At 38.3% G+C, this 26,552-nt stretch overlaps 1 protein-coding gene across 1 annotated transcript in view; it reads right to left on the bottom strand.

Moving 5' to 3' along the window:
- The window catches only part of EVC (EvC ciliary complex subunit 1), a 51,673-nt gene that overhangs the window by 15,195 nt on the left and 9,926 nt on the right, over window positions 1-26,552 (bottom strand). The window contains exons 6-12 of the mRNA XM_042870814.1: window positions 26,421-26,519; window positions 24,160-24,297; window positions 22,236-22,394; window positions 20,538-20,754; window positions 16,300-16,448; window positions 14,299-14,397; window positions 4,557-4,769 (exon numbers count right to left, since the gene is read on the bottom strand). Of these exons, the coding sequence (XP_042726748.1) occupies window positions 4,557-4,769; window positions 14,299-14,397; window positions 16,300-16,448; window positions 20,538-20,754; window positions 22,236-22,394; window positions 24,160-24,297; window positions 26,421-26,519 (1,074 nt within the window). The remainder of the gene's footprint in view (window positions 1-4,556; window positions 4,770-14,298; window positions 14,398-16,299; window positions 16,449-20,537; window positions 20,755-22,235; window positions 22,395-24,159; window positions 24,298-26,420; window positions 26,520-26,552) is intronic.

Raw genomic sequence — 26,552 nt, 5'->3', positions numbered from 1 at the left:
GATATAGTTTCCTAGTGTTTCAACCTCTCTGCAGATGTCCATAAAAGTTTTGGCTAACCAGCCTGAATCAGCACACTATGTGTTTTATTGTCTCTTTCAGCAGTTAAAAGAGGGCTGAAAAAGACTTCTTAACTTTCTTAACTCTCCTAACTTAACTAGGAGTGTATTCAATAAGAGACTGCCTATGGCTCAGATGTGGCTTCCCATTGTTTTTAGAGACTTGTTTATTCATACAGCTGTTGTTCTTGAGGGCCTGTCCTCCCAGCTGCCCTCCAACAGTGTACAGAGGCAGGTTCCCAAGTAATGTAAGACAGGAGACATTTTCAAGATTTGTAAATGATACAATATTACAGTCAAGAAACAAAAATGTAACACCTCTGCTGCTGGTGGTATATCCTATCCAAAAAAGGCACACAGAATGATAGATAACAAAGACAGGGACTATAATAGGAATTGCAAAAGAAATAGAATAGTTCTGCAATGGAGAATGTAGACTTTCTTATAAAGGGAAAGAATGAGTCACCTTCTAACTGAGACTGCATCTAACATAGGCTGTATGCAAAAATTACCTCTTCACTCTGAGATCAATAGAAATCCTAGAATCCAAGAAAACAGTATCCCCTATGCACAATTATTGAACTTAAAAAGAGAAGTGCATTAACTACTAAGTAGTCTGAGAACAGTTATTACACATTTAAGTAGAGATAGTAAATAAGGAAGATTTGAGATCTGAACCAAATACTAAATCGGTGTTTTGCCTCTAAAGGTCACTAGGAAATTGTTCACCATGAGCCAGCAGTGTGCCCTATATCTAATGGGCAAGAGTCAAGTGAATGAGGTTGAATTTCTTTCAGTGCTGTCCAGTGACAGAACAAAGGAGTAGGGGCACAAACCAGAATGCAGGAAGTGCCATCTGAACATGAGAAAGAACTTCACTGTGCAGGTGACAGAGCACAGGTTGCTCAGAGAGGCGGGGAGTCCCATTCTCAGGAGGTATTGAAAGCCCACATGGACACCCACCTGTGTGAGCTACTCTAGGGAACCTACTTTAGCAGGGATTTGGACTAGGTGATCTCCAGAGGTCCATTCCAACCCTTACAATTTTGTGATTCTGTGACTAACCGGGAGCAGGAAGAGAACAGTATATTCTTTATTGCAAGTAACACTTCAGCTGCTCAACGGGATGGACCTAGAGGGCTAGGTATTTTCTATCCCCAAAACTGCAAAAAAAATCAGACATGCATGCACACACACTATACTGAAGATCCCCTGGGAATCTTAATTTGAGGCTGTTGGCTTCTGACTTAAAAGTAGCAAAACAGAGACAACTATTTCATCAAGCAAGAATAAAAGATGATGCCCCATCCCTAGAGGTGTTCAAGGTCAGGTTGGATGGGGCCCTGGGCAGCCTGGTCTAGTATTGAATGGGGAGGTTGGTGACCCTGCCTGTGGCAGGGGGGTTGGAGATTCATGATCCTTGAGGTCCCTTCCAACCCTGGCCATTCTGTGATTCTGTAAAAAGGTGAGCACTGCACTGCTCTTCCAACACCAGGATAAGTTGCCAGCAGCCTTTCAAAGCTTTCTTTATATGGCTGTGAGATCCAGCACTTTTAGACAGGATTCCTGTACCTCAGTTGGGTTTTTTCCTCTACATCTCTATGTCTTGGTGTTGTCAGCACTGACTGGGGAATCAAAATGGCCCCTAGAAAGTCAGCCTGGGCCTAGGCTGACTGTGGCAGAAGGCAGCTCTCAGCTCCCCCGACCTGGCATCCCCCACCACTTTCCTTCCCATCCCAGCAATTGTCCACTACAATGTGATTCTAAAATACTGTTAAAGAATAATAGATTAGTAAAGAATGGAGAAAACGATCATGCTGCACAGTCAGTGTCTGGAGAACAGCTGGGGTCTCCGATTCCTAAGCTGCAGTAAGACCGAGGCCAAAATCATGTTAAACGGGGAAGCAAAGCTCCACAGAATGTTTGGCTATTTGAAAAGATAAGCCATTCCTATCACTATGAAATAAATTAGTATCAGAAAAACAAAGAGAAAGCAATAAAAAGCACCACATGTCAAAGCTAATAAGCAGCTGCTGATTGGCCTCTATCGGTGCCAAGCAATGATGTGGGAATGGATGAAAAACTCTTCACCCCATTTTGTCTCTGTAAGTTTCTCAGTGTTTTGTCTCCTGGCAACAAGTCCATTATAAGACCTTCTGGAGCAGAGCTAACATTAAGCATTATTCTTTGGCAATAAATACGTGGAATATGCCTTTGGTAGGTAATGAAACCCATAAAATACTTTGAGTTAGATCTCAGATACAACAGTAAATTAGATCCAAGTAAGCTCACTTTCTTGTGAAGCTCTCTGACATTTTTAGCACAGATTCTTCAGGAAAGCGAAGTAAAGCAATTTCTTTCTAACAGCCTGTAGATGGTGTGTGATGCATACTGAATGCCAAGCAAGTACCTACCCTAGTGCAGCAGCCTGCTCTGAGTAACAGATGGCAGTGCTCTTCCAGGGAAATCATGAGGCAGGAGATACATGGGAAAATGTTCACGATTTATTTTCATTACTCAATTATTTCTGTTTGCCTTGCTCATATTCTGAAGCTTATAAGGTAAAAGTTAAATATGAAACCGAATTTTAATTTTCATGCATTAAAGAGATTCTTTTTCCCCAAAGGTCGTCATATTCCAGGTATGTATAAATGCAAAAAGATAATCTCAAACAAATATAGTTCAGGTAAATGGGAAAAATCTCTTTTTGGGCCACCTTGGAAAGCTTAAATAATCTGGTGAAAACCCTTCTGGTGCTAGGCTTCCTAAGTCTGTAAAGACTAAGCAATTCTTTATTGTAGTATATTTGTCAAAAGGCAAATGAGAGACATATTTCTTGCTGGAAAATGCCTGATAAATTAAAAGGCCTATTAATATAAATATTGATTTATGGACCTTTAGTCATCAGCACTGCAACATCTGTGGAATCTCCCAAATGTCATAATCACCCCTCACAAGTAATTGGTCCCTCCTTTTATAAAGGTGGAAATCAAGTGCTTTTTTCAGTAGGATATGGGTGTCAGCTCACTATTTAAATGTACATGTAGCTGTGTTAATACTAGGAAAGAGTCAAGAAATGAATTTTGCATTTAAATGTAATATAGTTAATTCTGTGACACACTGGCTTACACAGGAAAATATGCCAGCCTAGCCTTGATGGAGTAGCTGTTTCCCTACAAACTCTCTTTAGAGATAGAACAGTCTTTCTTCCAGTTTAGTTCAAACTACTTCAAAAACCACGTGTAAGTGAAAAAGAACTACCTATTTAAACGTTTATTCTTGAAGAGTCACATATTTTCCCAGTAGGAGGAACTCTCTCCTAGAAATTCATTGCACAGAATCACTTATCCTTAGGAAAGCCCTACCTGTTGATCACGCAATTTTTATGTTGAAGAATGCCCAGCTACACTGCTGGTGACCCAGAGACCAATGAAGGCTATATAGTTATTTAGATGAATTCCTTTATAGCTCAGTAATTACTGTTAATGATGTTGGTAAAGTCTCTTTTTTTTTTCTTTTTTTCTCTCTCTTTTTTTTTTTTTTTTTTGCCCAGCTAGGAAACCATTTGCTTTATATTATGAATGCTACAGTACACTTAAAATATAGAAAATCAGCCTTTAAATCTAACTATCCTATGCTTGGCCATTACTGGAACATCTGAATTCAAATATAATGCATTAATCATACAGTGCTGTCTAAGGAACCATTCTCCTCAGCCGGCTGCTGGAGCTGAACTAATCCTTTTAATCCCTTGAGAAACAATCCTAGGGTCTTAGCTCCTCCACTCAATCTTTGTACATACCGTGTCCAATGATAGTACTGAAGAAATGCATACAGAACCTTTGGAATAAGCTCTACACTTGTGATCTACATCCTCTACAGTTAAACTACATCCATCTACTAGTTAAACTACGTCCTCTCCGACCTTGAGCAATGTCTGACATTCAATGGGTTTGCAGAAGGATCAGAGCAGAGGAGCCCTAACACTGATTTATTTCTGTTGCTTTTCTCTTGTCTCATTGCCCTCTATGTGCTGGGCACAAACAGAATGAAAAATATGGACATGTGTTTCTTTACCTTATGAAGAGCATTTTATGTAGAATATTTATCATATGTTTCTAGTAATTACAGTATTAATACATAGAAATGATTAAGAAGTATGTACGTAAGAATCATGTAATGCTTCCTTTTCTGTAAAATGATGAATATATTTTTTTTGAACTGTTTCTGTAGATGTTCAAGAGTTGAGGACACTGTGGAATCAGACAGAAGACTTGCCAAAAAATGTTTATGTACTGACAAAGCTGTCAAACACTGTGGACAGATGTTCAGTAATTACTCTCTGACTCTTCTGTGAGAGTCTACACACACAGCATATATATTCACTCCTTACAGCATCTCAAACTGCCCATTCTGAGTCTGGTTCTGGTCTGTGTATTCATATACATGTTATTTCTTTCCATATCCCATTTTTAGACCCTAATGTCCCAGGTTCCTACCTTTTTTTCTTGCAGTAGCTGTTCCTGGAACAGCTTCCAGCGTTTCTGGCGGTGGCTGTCCCACTTCTCCAACTGAGGGACAACATTCTCCTGCCAGTCCTCTTTCAGAAGTTCACATTCTCTTACAGAGAGGCCGGTCACAGCAGGCAGTGTTTGAAGAAACAGCTCATTCACCAGCTCTACTAAAGCATGGGAAGCTTTAGAATACAGCTCCTACCAGGGGGACAAAAAGGGACAAAGTGAGATAGGTGAAAGCAAATCTCATGGCCCTTTGCAGCTACTTCACTGCACGCTGTGTGATACCAGTGAGGGAATGATGCTTCAGCCAATGTACAGGACTAGTGACACCTAGTGATAAAATCCAATGCCAGTAATGCTTGAGTTGGAGCAGATTCTGTAAATGGAGCCTGTAACAACACAGATGTTTTGGTTTAAAGTGCACAAGACTATTTAAAATGCCATAGTGGCATTAGCATGAGATTCTGAATCCTAACTGTTGTCCACCTGCAACTGCAAAGCAAATAATACCATGTTCTACTGGCTGTAGTAACAGGTGGTAAAATTCACTTATTTTGCCTGTTTGAGTGGAAAGAACCTTGTGTAGCATGACAAATTTTAGGCATATTTTTAAAGGTGCTGACATGAATGAAGGCAAGAAGTAAGGACAAGTTAAAAGGAACAGTACAGCATTTAGATAGACGAAGTTGACACTGATCACATTAATAGTTATTGCTCCAAAATATGACTCTCCTTAATGCCTTCTGGAAGGACAGAATTATTCAAATCCATCCTGATGCAGAACAGCTTCAAGCTTAGGAAAACAAACATCTGTTGGTGGTTCTATTAAAACTAGTCTTATGTGAGTGGTTTTCAATTGCCGAGGCTGCGTCACTCACAAGAAGAGTTTGGGCGATTTAGTCAGATGGTATTCAAGCTACTAAACCTTTACAAAACCTGCAATTTCAATGTCAAATACACAGTGACATGACACAAGCTGTGTTTGCAAACTTGCTAGAAATTTGAGGTAAGCCCTGAGGAGAATGACTGAGTGTAAGTAGCTTTCCTTAGAGGAAGAGACAAAACAAAGACATGGAAAGGTCACACAGACACTGCAGCACGCCAGCAAGATGAAGAGCTGGTTTTGTGTGACTTCAACATTGTCATAGCAATCAAAAAAGCTTTACAGTCTGTGTGGTTTTGCTTTCATTGTAAATCACTCAGCCCTCTTGAAAATACAAAGATTTATTCATTTCTTTTAAAATACAGCTAATATTTTTAAAACTCTTTGCAGCATTTCTGTTGCAAAAACAAGTACTTCAAGTCTTCTGGCTGTTGTCTTTCTTTGAATATGGTTTTAATCACAACCTCTTAAGTGATCAAAATCCAGAATCTCTCAATCACAGCACAACAGAGACACAAGCACAGACGTTTTTATCTAAATGTCAAAAACACTTGTCTGCACCTTATATACATAAAAATGTCAAGTGAACTTATCTGGTTTTGGGGGGCACACTGATATAACACGCTATTCTATAAGAACTTCCCAACTCTTAGATGTGGTATCATAAAAACAAAATTAGAAAAAAAAAAAGAAGAAGAAAAAAAAGAGATGATAAATTTGCACAGTCAAGTACTCAGAAATAAAAAATAAACACAATTTATGTTGCAAGTAAAATCTGGCTCTGTGCATATGCCCCCATTCTGATAAATTTTAGGCTCCCATACCGTTTTCACAAGATTTTTATATGTTCAGTGTTTAGGCTTATCAGTACTCATCAAGTGGGCACATTTTAACAAGAAAATATTTTGTATTTCTCATTTAACGTAAAGTTTGCAAGATGTGCACTGAATACAAAATTATTATTTTCCTCCTGTGATGTAGAATGCTAATCACCATATTAATGAGCTGTTTCACAAACAATAAATAGCTTAGCTCTACAGCTTCCTGCAGCAAACTCCTCTTATGGATAAAGTCAAGACACAACATTATCAAAAGTGCTCATAACACCTTCAAGATCTGCTGTCTTGATTTCTTCCATTCTCTTACCTGTTAAAAGCAAACACACGCAGTGTTTTCAGAATCCAGCTCCCACTAACTCTGTTTAACCTCAAAGCGTTCAGAATTCTTTCACATTGGGCTACTTGTTCCAGAAACTGGATCTTGTACAGAACTGACAATGTGAAGACACTGTAGACAACCAGTTGGATATCTCATTTCTGGTAACACTTGTCTCACTTCTGCTCACAACGTGGACGTGACCATTAGGTATCATTAGGGCAACATCTGAACAGTAATTTATTTCTTCACACAGAGCCTTTTCTTACTAGGAAACGATCTGGTTGGCAGGGCTATAGTGTGGCCAAGACTGTGCAACTTGACCTCAAGGTGTTTCTGGCAGCACAGGAACAGGGCAGCGGAGAGTCAATGTTAAGTGACCATTCTTCTATAAACTAAAAGTGGTTTTACAAGAAATTGCATTCCAAAGAATTCTGGATAGCTGCCAGCAAATGCTTACTGTGTAGGTAGCTATGTCTGCTCTGCTAAAACTTCCCAGATTAAATAACTAAACTAGGCATTGGGAAACATTGAGAAGTGCATTCTAAATTACTGGTTTAAATGTGCTTCATTAGAAGGGAAATGCCATAGGCATGTACACATCACTGCAGAGACAATCTGCTGCACAGGTAAATCCTGTCTCAAAGGAAGGATCTCTCTTCCTTAATTACTATAGTTACTAGTTCCTGTTATAATAAAAAGTAGGATTTATATTGTCTTAATGAACTGTTTTGTAGTGGACGCGGCTTATCTTGTCAACACTAATGCTAAATGGTTTGAGTTCTCACTGCTGCTATTTCTTGATTTTAGAATTCAAGCCTCTAAATCCTGGGATTTGAAGTAAACTCAGATTCCATGTTTCTAACCTCTGTATCCTATGTCACATTTAAAAAACTCTGTCACTGTAAACTGTCTCTTCTCTGAGCTTTTCTAGCCTTTCCACACAAGCTAATTCTTCTTCCTTTACTGGATGCTCTGGATAGAAGAAATTCTCCTGTGTCTTCAACAGTTCAGAGTCTAGAGGATTCCGTGGCATTTCTACTACAATCTCAAAAGATCTGAGGCAAAGTCTTAAGGAACTTTATTCTTAAGCAAACAAAGTTCTGCCTATGGCAACTAATCATTTTACAACATACTTTGCTTCAGAACGGATAGTATTTGCTTGGCATGCTGACAACCCTGTATTATTATTTACTAGGAAATCTTCTGCACAGAACCTAAAGAAGGTACTTTGTTATTTGTTGTTATGCTATTTTGTTTAACAATAAATTGAACAGCATCCTGGTTGCACTCCCCACAGATTCAAATTATTTTGTATATTTATCATTGGTGCTACTGAAGCGGGTACATAGTTACCCAGAAAAAATGTGATTATGTTTCAGTCACAGGTGCTTAATCATTTGCAAAATACTTTGCAGCCCTCTGTTGAAATTGATGTGAAAAGACAAGAAAGTAGGACTAAAAATCCAGGAATCAACAGTGCCTTTAGAAATGTTGGACGAAAATATGGAAGATGAACAGGACTGAGTGTATTATTTTTCATCTCCTAGATGCTGCAAACAGGCAAAGCGATAGGAGACCTGTTCAAGTGCTGTTAGGCCCTGAAAGAGCGACTGTCAACAGTAGAGAACACTTCAACTACTACTACAAATTCTGCTCTGTGCAGGCCAGAAATCCTGCACATTTAATGGTCTCAGCTGCAGCCCAGGATCACAACATAAACCACCATCAGTGCTAACTATCATAACACTAACTTCTTCTCATCTGGTCACTGGGTTCTTTAACCCAAACACATAATACTAAGAATATAACAGTCCATGAAGTCAGTGCAACACCAACAGTACAGTGTGCTCTGCATGGAAAACATACACATACAATGTGATGGCTATGCTGTTTAACACTGCACTTGCAGAAACAGAGTGGAATAGCCTTGTAAAGTTTGTTAGAAAAAATGAGAAGTCTACATTTAGGAAAAAATGCAAGTGTAACCAAATTCTACCATGTGACTCAAGAATCATAGAATCACAGAATGGCTTGGGTTGGAAGGGACTTAAAAGCCCATCCACCAGTTCCAATCCCTTGTTGTAGATAGGGTTGGCATCTACTAGTCAAGCTGCTCAGGAAAGAAAATAGTTCAAGCTAAGAAAATTGTACAAAATTATTTGTACTCTAAGGAAAGTACTCAATATGAAACAGCAGTAAGTCTGTCCATAATCAAGGACAGCACGATACATATTATTAAGTCTATCTTCTACAGAAAAATAATGAAACCGTTAAGAAATCCTATTGCTACCAACATCTTATTTCTACAGAATAGTTTCTGTGAACTTACTGATATGTCATCTCTTGCTTGTAGAACTTTTACTTAATGAAATTTATTCAAATTGATTCCATTAATAGAATAGCTGATTGCAACAGTGAATGAACCTGTTTGTAGTACCTGGCAGTCAATCTGAAAGCTTTTCAAAAAATCTCCAGAGAAATTCATCAAGCATAAAGAAATACCACAGAGTGTATGCAGAAATAAAATGGTCTCACATTAAAATGCTGAATGCATATGAATTTCAAACAAGGCAGTAAATATAGAATTTTGTCAAAAATCAAGGGAAATACACAGTTTATCAGATTTCACTGTAGATCCAAAGAACAATATTAACGCTTTCCCTCAAACTCAAATGATTAAGCAGTTTTTACATGCAGATGAGAATAAAGTGAATAATGACATTTTGAAGCAGGAAAATATATTTTGAAAGGCTGGTTGCACTGTATTTTAAATGCCAGCCACTCCATTACATATTATCTCCAAGAAGCAATGGCACAGTTAGTTGTTAACTTGTAACAGTTAGTTGTTAACTTTGGATACAGTAGCATTTCATTGCAAGAATTAAAACTTCTAGTCAAGCCCTAGAGCACTTCATCATCACCGGAAGCCCAAAGGCTTGCTAAGGGGGCATATTAAGGAAAGAATTTCAGAAGATCATACATTCTTCTATAATTTCAATGTTCTTAGGCACTACTGGTATCTAGAAGATACTTCACGTCATAAACTCAGGACAGATGGGGAAAAGTTGATCTACACCATATCTCATGCTAATGAAATTACATAAGGAAAGAAATGAAAGAGTTAAATCTCTAGGAACCTGAACTTAAAATTTTGACAAAGATAGTTTTCTCCCTGTTATTAACTGAGGAAAAAAAATATTTTGCTTCACCTCACATTCATGTTTACTCATTCATAAAATGTTTATTGCTTTGCCTGTTGATAGTGCTCAATACTTAATAGCTTTTAATCTAAATTCTTACGCTTTTCTATGTTCTGTCAAGTAAAATCAAATAACATTTTAGTGAACTGCTATCACCAGAAAAGAATTATAAATGACAGTAAATTGTGCTTTTTTTTTTTACGCTTTTGATGTTAAAGCTGAGGAAAAATAATTATCTTATCAGGGACTATGTAATTCTTGGCTGTTAATCGATTTCATTTTGCGTAATCTGCATGTCTGTTTTCTTAATAATAAGCTGTTAACCATTAATCTCTTTTCACTTCTTTCCCTGCTGAAATAAGCAGGTAGTTCACACACACACACAAAAATAACAACAAAACAAACAAACAACCAAAACAATAACCCAGAGAAAGGATTAAAGGTTGGTCAGTATCTGATAGGCTAAATTTGAGACAGACTTGCAAGGAGCTAGCCATTTATCTTACCAAGACATCGGAAGAAACAGAATAACACATACATGGGGTTGGGGGATCACAGAATCACAGAATCACAGAATCACCCGGGTTGGAAGGGACCCCAAGGATCATGTAGTTCCAACCCCCCTGCCTAGCAGGGCCACCAAACATACACATTCAGATCAGGTTGCCCAGGACCCCGTCCAACCTGGCCTTAAACACGTCCAAGGACGGGGCATCCACAACCTCCCTGGGCAGCCCGTTCCAGGGCCTAACCACTCTCCTAGTAAAGAACTTCCCCCTAACATCCAACCTAAATCTTCCCTCCTTCAACTTAAAACCATTTCCCCTAGTCCTGCTGTTATCAGCCCTTCTGAACAGTTTACTCCCCTCCTGGGTGTAGGTTCCCTTCAGGTATTGATAGGCTGCAATGAGGTCACCCCGCAGCCTTCTCTTCTCCAGGCTGAACAAGCCCAACTCCCTCAGCCTGTCCTCATAGGGGAGGTGCTCCAGCCCCCTGATCATCTTAGTCTCCCTCCTCTGGACCCTTTCCAAAATCTCTATGTCTTTCTTGTACTGAAGGGGGATGTGGAGGCTTTCATTGTCATGTGAAAGAAAATTCCAGTTTAAATCTTGCAATTCAATATCTATACAAACCAATACAAACTGTTACTGCAACAGAGTATCCCCTGCGTATGGGATAATTTCAAGGGCTACCTTTACCTTTCAAATATTAGGCCGAGCCTTTCAGTTAGCGTTGACACAATTCTTTCTTCAATTACAACACTGCGTGAATTAAAATCACTCATCAACAGTGCTCAGTTTGGACTGTACAATTTGTTACTGCCTACTCACTACAAGACTACTCACCCACAGTGTACTATTTTAATTAACTAGCATCGCTGAAAAGTCCTATGTAATCTTTTAAATACAACATCTTCATTCACTTCAGGCATCAATGGATTCCACTGACCTCAGTTAAATCATTTTAATTGATGTATTCATGTGTTGACAAAACAAACCTACTCAACTATTCTCTGCAAACAGAGTCAGCTTCCAGATCGCTGCTTTTTTATATATTTAATCACCAATTTGAACAATTCCTTGATGTTCTTTAACACTAAAGGCTACATTATGCTAGAAGGCCATATAAATCTCCGTGAATTCACATTTAAAAGGCAAAAAAAGCTAAAAGAAATGGCGGAGAGTTTTGAGCAGGGTTTAGAAGAACATTGTGAGAACATGATAAGGATATTCTCCCACAAAGGAATGGCAAATACAGTGAAGTGACATATTTTCTTCTATCTCTAGGATATTCAGTGGTTCTCTAGTTTGTTATATGCTGACCTTTTCCCTATATTCTAATATCACCTCTCGCATGGAGGTTATTTTTCTACTTATTCAAGCAACTAAGTCTGTCACATTTGCTTCCCTGCTCATTTAAACTAGGACAAATCAAGCTAACTGCTGAAATAAGTCATACTAGTGCACAAGTGAAGAAAAAAAGAGCCTAAGCTAAGGGCTATTTAACTTGGAGAGGCAGGAAGCAGAACAACTTTGTGCAGCTTTGCAAGGCTAAGTTTTATGTTCCACAAAATAAAAACTAGGAATAACTAAATATTTAACTACCTCCAGTTCTATGTATGAATGAATCTTTCTGAAATTGTCTTGCAGTCTTTGGATGCCCTGTGGACAATAGGCTAAGGAATATTTATATATGTAAGTGAGGAGCATGATAAGTGTGTCTCGTTGGTCTAGATATAGAGAGTACCACCCAGTTTCTCAGTAATATTACTAGGCTTCAGTTTCTACTGGAGTGATAAAAAGCAACTGAAAAGAGCTTCTGCTAGGCAAATGACTACTGGTTAAACTACAAGTCTTTTGGAACTAAAATAATAAGCTCTGCAGCGCTAGTAGGTGTGCCCAAATCAGCTGGCACTACAAACAAGCTGATTCAATCCCAACTGGGATACAGGGCTTGCAGCATAGGGCTGAATATCACCTTGGGAGAGAAGTTGGTAGCCAGTTAATCTAATAATTGTTTGCTCAGGTCTACTAGACCTGCAGTCACACCTCTACACTGGAAATTTGAGTACCTCAAATTTCTCTTGCCTTCACCACTGGAAGCAGTAACTTCTCCCTCCAGAAAGCTGGAAAAACTATGGAAAGATGTGAAGCCCTGTTGCCCAGGGAAAGGCCTGTCCAAGGAATAGTTCTGGTTTGAAAGTGCACTGAAACAGATGAAGACTGAAAAGCACTGTGATTGTGAGATGCAATTCCTTCCCTCAAAATCAAATGTTTGCTTTTTTGTCCTGACAAAATGTTTAACTACTGCAGTTCCCTCAGCTGTAGAAGTCAGAACAATTCAATTTATATACGGTAGGGTTATGCTAATTTGTACTTTCTCTTCTTTCCAGTCTATGCTGTTTATAAGATGTACTGAGAAGTCTGTAGAATCTGCATTTAGGGCTAAGGGGGTGCAGTTGTTCATTACATAAAACATGACAATAAAGAAGTTTTATTGTAAATGTTTTATTGGAAATTCAGATTTATGGACTCTCATCCAATGGATGCCAGCTGGATTACTTTACTTATTGTAGTTTTTCATGTCTGGTAGCGTTGTTTGTGTCTAAGAATGAGAGCAGCCATAATGTGGAATATAATGGCTTTGAGCTGAGTGAATTGGCAGAGTTCAAGTTCGTGCAGCTCTCCTGGCTAACTGGCAATTCCAGAAACACTTAATTCACCTAGATCAATTTTTCTTTAATGGAAAAGAAAATTTACCTAGCACGCTGTTGAAAGAAGTAGGATTTTCAGTCCGATTTCAATGTCACTGAAGCAGAATACACAACAAAAGAAAGCAACATAATTTCACAAATGAAGAGAAACTATGCAGGGGAAAAAATGTTTGGTCTCCAGAGACTTCATGTGAAATGAAAAAGGGGCTTGAGAAGAAGTCATTAACTTTGGAGAATTGAGCATGCACAGTAACTTCAGCAGACATGCTGACCTTCCTTAAGCAGTATTGTACAATTACTTTATTCTGATTTGTGGCCATAGCCCTGCAAGTAAATTTTACCTTTCTCCAAAGCAGTAGTTTTTCTCAAGCATCCTGCTGCTTGCTTGCAGAATAACATAAAACTCGAGTAAAAACTGTTTATTTATTCCTAATACAAAGACTTTGTTTTCAGCTGAATTTTAAAAAGTGCATGTGGACCAGCACTAATTAAGATTGCGTGGGTATCTTATCTTGACGTGCTGGAGAGAACAAGTTTCCAAAACACCCTGATCTGGTCATAATTAATCATGACAAGGATCCTGCAGAGCTAAAAGTGATTAGTTTCAGCCTAATTAAAGGTCACTGCCATCTACGCTTTTGGTCTTCATCAGATAGATCAAGTTATCTTATTTTTCAGTGCAGACAGAAAATAATTAAAGATGACGTAAAGGCATGATGCATCCACACTTCTCCAAATCAGTAAGATTAAGAAGTGTAAAAATATTACTTATACCACAGACCTGAACACATTTCAGAGAACTAACTATAAGATATTCTTATATATATAAGAAAAATAATTTCTTTGAGAGGAAAAGAGATGAGAAAACTAGTTTGGGACATGTAGAGAAGTTAACTAAGAATAGAATCATCATACCATGGTGTGCAGGAGATAATTATGGTACATAAATGAAGTCTCCCTCCTAGCAGTAATGCCAGATTTTGTATACTCTAAACATTATCACAACTTTGTCAGCCATCCATACACATCTTGGAAGATCATGTAGATATTTTCTGATAAACTTGAGTTTAAAAAACATACTGTGTTGAGAAGAAAACGGAAAAGGCAAGTTAATGTGGAAAACTGTCAATCTGTTTTGCCAGCCCAGCTTCCTGGGACAGCCATGATCTTTGATGCAAATCCCCACACTAAGGCCTCACATTTGTGTCATGGAGTTGGAGAATGTTCAGAATTGCTTTAGTGAATAACATATATCACTAAAAGCGGTACCTTGTAGAGCTCCACCACAGCCTCTGTGCTTTCACAGTCATCTTCCTCTTCCAGCTGCCACTGTGCCTGCCAGTGTTTCTCTAACAGATCATGGTAAGCCTGAAAGAAACATAACAGACATATTTAATAGCTGAAATGCTGTTTAGATGGCTTCTTGTGACCCTCCACCTACCCTTCCCTAGACCTCAGAGGGTAGTGAGACACTGGAACATGTTGCCCAGTGAGTATGTGAATGTCTCCTCCCTGGAAGCATACAAGGCCAGGCCGGATGGGGCTGTGAGCAATGTTGTCTAGAGGGAGATATTCCTGCCTGTAGCAGGGGGATTGGAACTACATGATCTTAAGAATCCCTTTCAACCCAAACCATTCTATGATTCGATGATTCTATATGAATTTTTCTTCCTCTCCAAAGAGCCTATGGGCTCAAGGCCCTCTGTGTTAGGACAAAAGGGTCTCTACTGAGGCAGTAGAAAGTCTTACATTTCTGTCCTTTGTTATTTGCACTGAGGTATTTCCTAGCATTAAGAACTACGTTCTCTTCTGCAGCATAAAGAACGAGTTGTCACCTCTGCCCATTTCCTCTCAGCCTGTCATAAGCAGCTCATTACTCTATATTTTATCCAAGAGTAATTGTTGGTTTTCTAAGGCATGCAAAGTAGAGCATTTTCCAGACCAAAGCACTGTGGCTGTAATTTTCTAGGGGAGAGATCTTGACACAATTTCTAAGCTTTGTTTAACAAAGTTGGGAAGCGTTGGGGAATTATGTACGCTTAGAAAATACATTCAATAGCTACAAAAATGTGTGGTAGAATTATTAGTCCCAAGTTATGAAAAGACAATGAAGTAAAATGTGCTTTAGCATTCTAGAGTGACTCAAACCTTTTGTTTGCTCAGATGTGAAAGCAGTTTTGAAGAGAGCTATGCCAGACAGGTGTGGCATACAAGAACAGTAACAGAATTATCTAATTCACACAATATAATTAAAGAAGTTGGCCTGCAGTACAAGATTGCATTGTTGAGATTAACAAAGTTTGACAGTTTGCTACAGTTGGAATCTGAGTCTTCTCCAATAGCAATTTATCTAAGTTATTAGATTGCATCGAAAGTTTAATGCTTCTGGAAATAACCACTTCAACCTTAAATAATTTCTCTTCATGAAAATTGAGAATTGATTTTTTTTTTCTTCTTAATTACTTGGCTTTGTGGTTTTCAGCAGTTATAGGAGTTTTGCAGCTGTCAGCATTTTACAACTGAGAATTCTGATTTTATGTACATTCTGAACAATAACAATTGAGGTGGAAAATGCAGCCAAGAAAACATTACATTAGCCACCACATACCATATTAAATTATCTATTGCAACCTCTTATAAGGTATCCTGCCAGTGTTCAAATCAGTTTTCCCTCTGTTTATGTGAAATTTAACAGTCTTTAGAGCCTCTGTAATTTTACTCATAGAAAGGTTCAATTAAACCAGTGCAGCCTGCTTTAATCTATAAGATAGGCCAGATACTTTTACCCAGAGATTTCCTATACTGAACCAAACACAGAGTATCTAAGTAAATGTTTTGGATGAAACATGCAGTCTAGCAGTAACCTACCTTAGCACTTACTTCCAATGTGAAAATTCCAACACTGAAAGAAAACCCAAGGCAAGCTTAGACACAAGTATGTCTGACCCTTTCTTACCTGTGCTGATGATTCATAGCAGAACCTAAAAATTCTGATTTTATGGAATTGAGAGAAATCTGAAGCATGTTTTGTCTTGAAAAATCACAGAATCATGTAATCCTTAGACTTAGAAGGGACCTCTGAAAGCTATCTAGTCCAACTCCCCTGCAATGAACAGGGACACCACAGCTAGATCAGGTTGCCCAGGGCCTTATCCAGCCTCTCCTTGAAAGTCTCCAGGGACAGGGCATCAACCACATCACTGGGCAATCTGTTCTAGTGCTTCACTACCCTCACTGTAAAAGATAAAGGAAACGTTTCTATGTACACACCTTAAGAAAATCATTTAAATCTCCAATATTAAAAGCTTTAGTAAGGAGAATCCCTTGTTCAGTTTTCTGTCTGTGTTTGAAGTCTTCTTTCTTTTTTGCACGGCACTCCAGTCGTTTCAGGATGAGGTCTTTACTTTGCTGGATGCATTCTGGAACATGAAATACAAATGATTAGATACTGTAATTCCACAGGGAGAAAGTAGCATCTGCTACTGTCACACAACATAAGCTCGCAGAAATCTGTGAAATTTAGTGAACAAAATAGGAAGAAACTACTACACAGAATTTCAAAGCCGTTTCTTCAACCTTTTCAGATGCAAACTTTTGGGCACTTAAATCTATCTGCCTGGATGACTGCGAAGATGACCTGCGGGTGTTGATGGATGCTCGTCTGAACATGAGCCAGCAGTGTGCCCAGGTGGTCAAGAGGGCCAATGGCATCTTGGCCTGCATTAGAAATAGTGTGGCCAGCAGGAGCAGGGAGGTGATCATCCCCCTCTACTCAGCTCTGGTGAGGCCGCACCTCGAGTACTGTGTTCAGTTTTGGGCCCCTCACTACAAAAAAAACATTGAGGCTCTGGAATGCCTACAGAGAAGGGCAGCTTCTCCGCTGTTGTTTAGTCTGGAGAAGAGGAGGCTCAGAGGAGACATTATTGCACTCTACATCTTCCAGAAGGTAGGTTGTGATGAGGAGGGGTTTTGGCCTCTTCTCCTAGGCAACAAACAGGACCTGAGGAAACGGCCGAAGTTGTACCACAGGAGGTTTAGATTAGACATAATGAAGAACTTTTTCTCTCAGAGTGGTCAGGCACTGGAATGGCTGCCCAAGGAGGTGGTGGAGTCACCACCCCTGGCAATGTTCAAGAGGCGCCTGGATGAAGAGCTACAAGATATGGTTTAGTGCTTGTGGTAGCAGTGGTAATGGAAGGACGGTTGAACTACATGATCCTGAAGGTCATATGCAACCTTGTGATTCTATGATTCTATGACTCTATCTTTTCTTTTTTGGATCACTACTGTCCTGCACTCTCACCTTCACTGGTACTGCTTTTGCATCGATGATGAGTTCAATACAAGAAACAGATTCCTATTGGCAGCACACCAGCCAAACCTCCCCCTCCTGCTTTAGGAAGGTCCAGAAGTGGCTCATTACCTAATTGCAGATAAGCAAATATTACTTCAAGAACAAGGGCAACAACAAATGGTGGGGAAAACAGGTCCAGAGGAACTTCAGTTCCTATTAGTTTGAACTCAGATGTCAGGTGTGACTATTTCAAGAACCTGCAAAAGTCGTCAAGGTTCATCCAGTTTTGCATGAATACTGTGAAATATTTGGGACACAGTACTTGCTTCTTTCATCCTTCCTCTTGCTCTAAGTGATTTACAAATTCATAAGTCAATCTGAACCCCATCCTACAGAGTAGAACTGATGCTTATGATGTTTTCTCAATATTTCATATCACATTGCTTGTCCACCTAAGAATCTTCATTTCCTCTATACACTCTGTCCCTGATCAGTAATTCATTCTGGACATATGTAGATAAATGGGAATTCAAAAGAAGAGTCAGATGGAGTTGATTTAACGAGGAGGAATTATTTTGAGGAGAATTACAGATTCATAGAATCGCTGAGATAGAAAAAGACCCTTAAGATCACCAAGTCTAACTACCATTCAACATCACAAGCCAACCACTAAACCATGACCCATCCACATGTCTCATAAATACCTCCAGGGATGGCAATTCCACCACCTTCCTTTGGACAGTTTGTTTCAATGCCTAACCACTCTTTCTGTGACTAAATTCTTCTTGATATCTGATCTAATCCTTTGATCTGAGGAAAGAAATGGACATCCACCTCACTAAAACCTCATTTCACATAGTTGTAAAGAGCAGCAAGGTCTCCCCTCAGCCTCCTTTTCTCAAGACTAAACATCCACAGTTCCCACACCTGCTCCTCACTGTGCATGCTACTTTCTCCATGTTCCTTTCTCATATATGATAAAGGATTGATGACTCACCGACAAAACATGTGAAAGTGCACAGAAAACACAGGAAAGCCTCCAATTAAAATTTCCCCTGAACAAACGTAGCAATCATTATCTTTAAGCACTACTTGATTCTTTCAACTTTCTTGTTTGTTTCCTAGGAGCAAAGCCTCTTGCTGGCTCTGTGCTCCACTTGTTAATTATAGGTACAGTATAACTGATGTATTAAGGAGCTCATAACCTATGTCAACTCTCCAGAGTGTTTTTTCTCAAGCATATTTAACTTGAATGCGAAATTAGGATGTTGCTATCTAATGCCCTTCTGCATATTTAAAACTATGGCTATAAACACTGACTTTACATAAAATCAAGGCCTTGACAGAGTATTCTGCTTTAGAACAAGAGAAACAATGCTAAATGGAAGGAAAAAAAGGCACAGGTTTTAGCTGATTTTTAAGGGAAATCAGTGCCTGAACATATGCAAAGACTATGAACTAGGCATGCTAGTTCTAGAAGTAAATGTCCATGAAATAATGTGTGATGATACACAGACTGAAAGATGAGGATCTTCAGCCTGGAGAAGAGAAGGCTCTGATGAGACCAAAGAGTGGCCTTTCAAGTATCTGAAGGAGGGCTATAAGAAGGACCCTTTAGCAGGGTCTGTTGTGATAGGACAAAGGGAAATGATTTCAAAGTGAAAGAGGAGAGATTTAGATTGGATGTCAGGGTGAAGTTTTTTTGCTGAGATAGTGGTGGGATGCTGGAAGAGGTTACCCAGAGAGGCTGAGAATGCCTCATCACTGGAGCTGGTCAACATGAGACTGAATGGGGCCCTGGGCAATGTGAACTAGTACTTAATCTAGTGCTTGGCGACCCTGTCTGTGACAGGAGGATTAGAACTTGATCCTTGAAGATTCATAGATTCATGGATCTATGAATCTTCAAAGATCCTTCCAACCCAAGCCATTCTATGATTCTATGATGAATTTTTTTACTAAAAGGGCTGTGAGGCACTGGAACTGGTTGCCCAGAGAGGCTGTAGATGTCCCATCCTTGTAGACATTTAAGCTAAGGCTGGACCAGGCTCTGAGCAACCTGATCTACCTGTAGATGTCTCTGTTCATTGCAGGGCACCGTTTCACATACAGGCTTAATAAAAATGATCAGCAGTTAAGTACTTCTCTCTATAATTTTTTTTCACTGAACACATACTAAAATTTCCCATGACTGGAAACTCTAAGCCCTTCATTCAGCACCTGCTAGAGAAGTTAGGGGCAGATTTCTAAAGAAGGTGGATGTTAGGTGTATGGGAATTGTTAGATCACAGCCTAAACCAGTGATTGAGCATCTGGTGAAGAGACGTGGCTACCCTGAGAGCACAGGTGCAAGCAATTCACCTGTTCAATCAGAAAGGGTGGACCCAGGATCCTCCCAAACCTCATTTAAGGTCTGGCAGTCAGAAAGGAAGGATTTCTAGTTGGAGGTTGCTTCTTGTGGGAATTCTCAGCAAGCCTTCACCTTCAGAACATGGTAAGCTATTTTTTTTCTTGTCACTGGCTTATGACTAATACCTTTCACAGGTCATCCTAAATCTGGTTAGATGCAATTCCTTGCCTATATAAATCTGTAGTGAAACAAGGGAAAAACCTTAAGTCAGTTAGCTTAGACTTCACTAATATTGTATAATTTACAGCTAGGCGGTCTGAAAAGGTGCATGGAGAAAAGACGTTCTTCTAATTTTCTAAATATCTTAAGTATGAAAAGAGAAGAATTGCTGAATGTTGTAAATGTTAATGTTACCTTTTCCCAAGAGTGCCAACACTGCTATATTTTTGGGCGCCTTTTCCCTATGCTAGTAGTTGATCATAAGACAATACTTTCCACATATACAGTTGGTATTACTCCTAATGTTAGCCAGTATCACCAACAATGTCAAGTACATAAAGAGTAACTGGTGAAATCCTAAAACTGTTAGCAGCATATTTGACTCTACTTCAAATCAATGAAATAAGGTACAGATTATATGAACTATAGAATAAGTTTGAAGTAATGCTAGGAACAAGATCTAGGAGGCTTAAAGCCAAAGTTCTCATTTTAAGTGTCCAGCTTCCACTAGGATTGTGTTTTTGGCTGATTCATCAAGACACTTTTAAAACAGAGGCATACAGGACTAAAGCCATAATTTTTGTATTAATTAATACAAATAAGAGAAATCATACTTAAACGGTGGCCTCTTGTCTAACTACTCACCATTAGTGAAATGTGCCAGTTGCTCCCAGAAGGCCTTGTGAAGGTCTGTTAAAAGTTCTTCTTTTTGTCGAACAGAGAGCTTATTCTTTACAGTTAAATGGTCCAGAATATTTGATAACATATTCAATCTACACCTGCACTCCTCTGGTATACAGGACTTCAGTGAATCAACTACTTTCACCATAAGCTCCCAGTTAAATAACCTTTCCTGAATGCCCTAAAACAAACAAAATATCCTGCTTAGAAACTAAGAATCTTTGGTCACACATGCTTTAATTGAACTATTCAATTCCAGACAATACAGAGAACTCAGGAGGCTTCTCAAGGTAATATGGATAGTAGCTTTGAGGTACTTAAGTAGTTCCAAAGCTCCTAACCTATTTAGGATTGCAGCAGGTTTTACTTCATGCTCACTTGAAAGAGCAAATAGAAAATTCGTGTTCTCACTAACTGCAGCTATCAAGATGACAATAGCAGAAAAAAATGAAACTTGTGAAACAAACTCAAATACTTGAGGGGCAATGATAGACAAAGGTGCAACATAGGAGTCCTGGATATCTCTTGAAGATACTGCATAGCACACCACTATGTGCCTTCATAAGTGGAGGGCACATCTCATTTTGATACTGCTAGGATTTCATCAAGAGTGTGGTAAGCCGGAGTTTAGTAAATACATTTAAAAAAAAAAAATAAATTACCTAATAGTTTCCATTACACTGTTAAAGAAGAAACCAGGATTACTGTAGGGAACGAGATTTCTTGAGCGAAGCTGGAATTGCTTTAGACAATGATGAAAGGTTAGAAAAAACGTGACAACTATTCTAGTTATTGGAGATGCACAGGCTGTGACTTTTGCACGTAAATGCAAGTATGATGGTAGTTATTTCAGGTATTGTTTTCTCTATCATGTATCCAAACACCTCGTTTGAAGACTGTCCATTCAAAGCAACTTTTCAATGCTATAGTAGTACAGTGTGGGTCAAATGTGATCAGTTGCCAAAACTGCCTTCAAACGTGATCAGATTGGTTTCCTTAGCAAAATAAAGCTAGTGATCCATTTATCCTTCAAATTACTAAAAAAAAAAAAAAAAAGCAGATTCTGATTGTACTGTTAATCTATAAATTCCAAGCAACTGTTTCATTCTCTTGTGTGAAGTAAACCACATCTGACAGAGATCTGTTACATTTAAAAGCACAGCACTGATGTACTTTTAAGCTTATTTTTCCTTCTTAAGACCACATCCCTATGAAATAGTAAGGGTTTTCAAGTACAGTTAAAGTCATTAGACACACAGAATCACTCCCAAATGACAATCTTCATCTAAATTAGGATTTCTTAAAGGGGAATAAGTATTTTGAAAGAAACAAGTGTTAATGTCCAGGGTAATGATTCTCCCTCATCACAGAGTTCTTGTTCTTTGCTCATTGGCTGCATTTATATCATGTACGTCACTTTTTTTCTTAACACGACTGCCTAAACTGTATTTTGAGATCAAGAACGTAAGTGAATTAGCGTTCATTCTCTAGTGTGCTGTATGGCAGGAACTGAGCTCTTAGCATGAAGCTGAAAGACATACAGTTGGAGTAAGCAGTTTTCAGCATTCTTAATATAGGATGGACAGACTTGTACACTTGCATTGTGCTTTGTGTTCAGACTTACTAAATATCTTTTGACTTTTACTTCTTTTTGTACTTTACCATTGCCTGCAAATCCTGAGATTCATTTAATAAGCCTTCCACTGCAATCATCCTCTCAGTCAGGTCCATCGTTATCTTTGCTGCTTCGGCACTTGAGCATTTTGACTGGTCCAAAAAATCCTGCTGGGCTTTATCAGTCTGCTTCCAGAAAGATTCCATCTGTTGAATATTAATCAAATAACAATCCATTTTCCCTCATTAATAATCTGGTATTACGTTACACTGAGAGAGACAGGAGTCTACTGTGAGATACAAGTCACTGAAATACAGACTGCTTTCAGTACTAATCACAGCATAAAGCTGTATTTTGAGACCACTTATTATGATTTGTGTTGATGGCACACAACCAATATATGGTATGTTTGGACAATCTTGACTTTTTGCAATAGGAGTCATTCTGTGCAATTCTCAGAAAGTTTAGTTCCTCATCTACTGAAGCCCACTATGCTGTTAATGAGAAAAGTAGCAAGGATAAACTTTTGTGAAGTTTCTTTATCTGTTGCAGTAGGCATTCCAGTCAAATATCACTTCTGCTGAAAAAGGAAAACTAAAAATATTGTTTTTCATCAAAGCCCTTCATAGCCACACACCACATAACCACTCTATTAACTATGCTGGAATTAAGCACTTCATGCAGTATTGGCACAGTGCATGTGCCCATTCTAATATATTATCCCTAAGGGTAATATCTAGCTTTAGGCTCTGATCTCACAACCACTTCTGACTGTGCACAGCTGTGGATATTCTGTGGGCTCCAATGGGATTAATAGTATGCATTAAAGATTTACATTAAAGATCTGTGAGTTCTGCAGTTATGGCCACGAAAACCTTTCTACTCCTGGGCAAAGAGTGGATTAGTTCAGAGTCCTGATCTGCATAGAGGAAATAATTTTAAAAATGGATGAAAAGCTTCTGCCAGCACAAAAGTGGCAGACCCACTGAAGGATGGCTGCCATCAGTGAATAACTGCCTCATGTTGCTTGGCACAGCTTTCATAGAGCTATCACGTGACTGACTCTCAATTCTAAACAACAAACTTCTTAAGGAATAAAATTAAATTGCACAAAAGAAACTTCACATGGGTCTACCATTGTTAAAAGGACTTCCACTATAAATCAAAACTGGGAAAAATACTAGTGAAGCGCTTAACCAACAGCACTAAAAAAATATTAACTCCTCTACAAGACTGAGATAATGAGCTGTTTAGTTCAGGGCTGATATGCTGTGGTCAGTCAGTGCAGGCAGCCTGCAGAGTCATCAGTCTGACTTGTCATTCTTTCATTTTTATGAAGAGTATATTTGTTAAGCCTCAGAAATGGGATCAGGAAATAGCCTACCTTTCAGAATATCCAATTTCTTGGAAATGAATATACTGAATGCTTTTAACCCCCAGCTTTTTTGAAAGTAAGCTAGCTTGGATGCAGTGGCACTACTGAAGATAATTAGTACCTATAATCGGGTAATATTTTCTACATAAAACATAGGTTTATCATAACATGCAAAACTACTGGAGTAAAATGCTCTGCTGTAGCAAATATGCAAAACATGCTGAAAGATTGTATTGCAGTTATTTTCTTAGCAATTATTTCTGCTGAAAAGAGTATTCTTCTTAGTCTTTTAGTTATGTGGCATTGAAGAAAAAGGGTACTATGATAAAATTCCTGAAAGTCAGGCTATACCTAGGCTTGAGATATGCCTCACCATCTGACAAGTAATAGGTGTTTCTCATATCTAAAACAGTGTGATGCAACTGTGTGTATAAAAACATTGGCTATCAAAAGTAGTTAGAAATACTCCACTGGAGCAATATAAAAATGCTTTCATGTACCTTTTAAGTACTATGACTATTCAACACAACAGTTAATTAAAAAAGCATTCCTCATCAGGAGAATAATATTTAAAGAGACAAAAATTAAAAAGTTACATTATCTATTATGTGCTCAGAATATTCCCTTTCTTTCCTTTCTAAGTCTTCTACAGTCTGGTATTCTGAATTATGGGCTCCTGACATCTCAGTATTCTGGAGTCTGGAATCCAGTTGCTTCTGTAATTCTTCAAAATCCTGGGAAGAAAAAGTGATTTGTTAATCACAAAAGTACATTATTTTTAATTTCAAGGGTGAATTGGTGTCAGTCCTTGTACATGAAACCGAAAAAGTGTTTGAAAAGCCGTTTCTCGGTAATGTGCTGTGACGAAAAAGTATCTGGCACTTAGTACAAATATTACAACCCTATTAGCACATGAGTACTGCTGTCTATCTCTGCTAAACCCAAGTTCTGGTAGATAGTAGTCCATGAGCTTTTTTACTGTGTCTAACCACAAATGTTTTTTAACATGTGCCCAACTTAAATAGCAGCTGTGAGCATACAAGGTCTGTTTTGAGTACAGATATGTATCCAGATACAGTGTTTCCTTCAGAGTGGTAACACACAGGGATGAACACACCTGTAATGTACATAAAGAACAAATTACAACCCATGCAATTATCTGGGTTTTCCAATTCTTCACTCTATGGAAACCAGGATGAATTTTTCCAATAGCTAACAATATTAACAAGTACTAATTCTCTGCCCTTACTTAGTAGCTTGATAATACAATGGACAGTCCTCCAGTTGCTTAAATATGCCTTATGTGAACAAGCTTTTTTTTTTTTTTTTTACATCACATGATTTTAGGTGTGAACGCATTACCTCAACACCTTTATGCTTTAAAGAAATCTAACCAGGTTTTGACAAGGTTCACAAACAACTTCACTAAAAAAATTACAAATTTTTCTTATGATGGAAATAGAGAAAAATCCTGTCTAAAATCAATGATAATATCCTTGATAGCCAGCCTTTTTCTTCTTGAGTTATTTCAGCCTGAAATGTGCCATATTTCCATGACCTCTTTCTCCAGAATACAGGGCACAGAAATCCCATATTGACACTTAAACAATTAGGCTACTCCAGTGATTACTGTAACTAATAAACAAAATTTAGTCACTGTCTTGTTGCAGCTCAGCTACCTACATGAAAACACCCAAGCTGTCAAGCATAATCCAAGGTTTAGCTATGCTGGGAAACGCTATCTTTTTTTTTATATTTGTTTATAATTTGAAGTCATTAATTGAAGTCCATTAGAGGTATTTACACACCAAATCTCACTTACTATTTAGTAACTGCAATTAACTAATAATATCAAACGTAAGGATTTAAGAAAGACAAGCGATTTTAAGGCAAAAGACATTCTGCTGTAATTGACATAAACATTCTGTTCATTGGGAAAAACTGTGGAGATTTCTGTCATTGATTCACAAACTATGGGACTGCGGAAACAAAATATTGACAACTAGCTGTCAGCTAGCAAGCTGACAGACTTGACTTTAATGCCTAAATGTGAAGTTTCATGAGTATATAAGAAAAAAAGAGTAACAATTACTGTAAGAACAAACGAATACTGGACTAGGCTGCCTAGAGAAGTGGTGGTCTTCCATGGGAAATATTGAAGACTTGGCTTGACAGGACATTGGAGGCCCTGCTTCCTACAGAAGATTGGACCAGATTATCTTCACAGATGCTTTCCAATACAGACTTCCTGTGATGCTGATGTGGAAAACAGAATGGGGAAGCAGTAGCTCTCCTATCTTTTTTTTTTTTTTTTTTTTGTACAGCCTTCTAGTAATAGTAAAAAAAAAAAAAGTGAATCCATCTGAAATGTACATTGACTGCAAAAGTATGTCTTTTAGTTCACAAGTGAAAATGGATTTTGATGAAGGACAAAGAGGAAAGTAATTGCATTTTCCCCTGATAGGAACACTGAGTTTTCTTCTAATACTTATTCCCTACTGCTCTATCACTCGTAATGATATATGGAACCTGACAAAGACTTGATAATTAGAAATTAGTAAATTTGAGAGAATAAGGTTCAGAATGTTCTCTTTACTTGAGTGGGTTCAACTACAAAATATTCTTAACAGATTAAGAACATCTGTTTTGATCTCTTCAGATAACAACTAAGAGGAAATCAGAACAATGTAATACAGAAAACCAAGTAGCAAGACAGTTTTACGCATTTCTTATTAAATGGATTACAAAGGTCATTGCTGTTTAAAAATATAGGGGAGATAGCCTGCCATGGAAGCCCCCATGAATTGGTGGAATTAACTCCTGAATTCCATTGTCTGAAATACCAACCAACACTTACATTTTTGAGAATTAAAAATGTCTTCTTGAACAAATCATCAGTAATCTTCTTCTTATGATTGAAGTCTGTGAGGTATATTTTGAGAATCTGAATGAATATCTATTTAAAAGGAAAGAAAATTGCAAGTATTGA

Source organism: Lagopus leucura, unplaced genomic scaffold, assembly GCF_019238085.1.
Source record: "Lagopus leucura isolate 7727_CA_CO unplaced genomic scaffold, USGS_WTPT01 Super-Scaffold_100004, whole genome shotgun sequence".
NCBI classification, from domain to species: domain Eukaryota; kingdom Metazoa; phylum Chordata; class Aves; order Galliformes; family Phasianidae; genus Lagopus; species Lagopus leucura.
The sequence above is the reverse complement of the archived record's forward strand: the minus strand, read 5'-3'. Positions and strand labels throughout refer to the sequence as shown.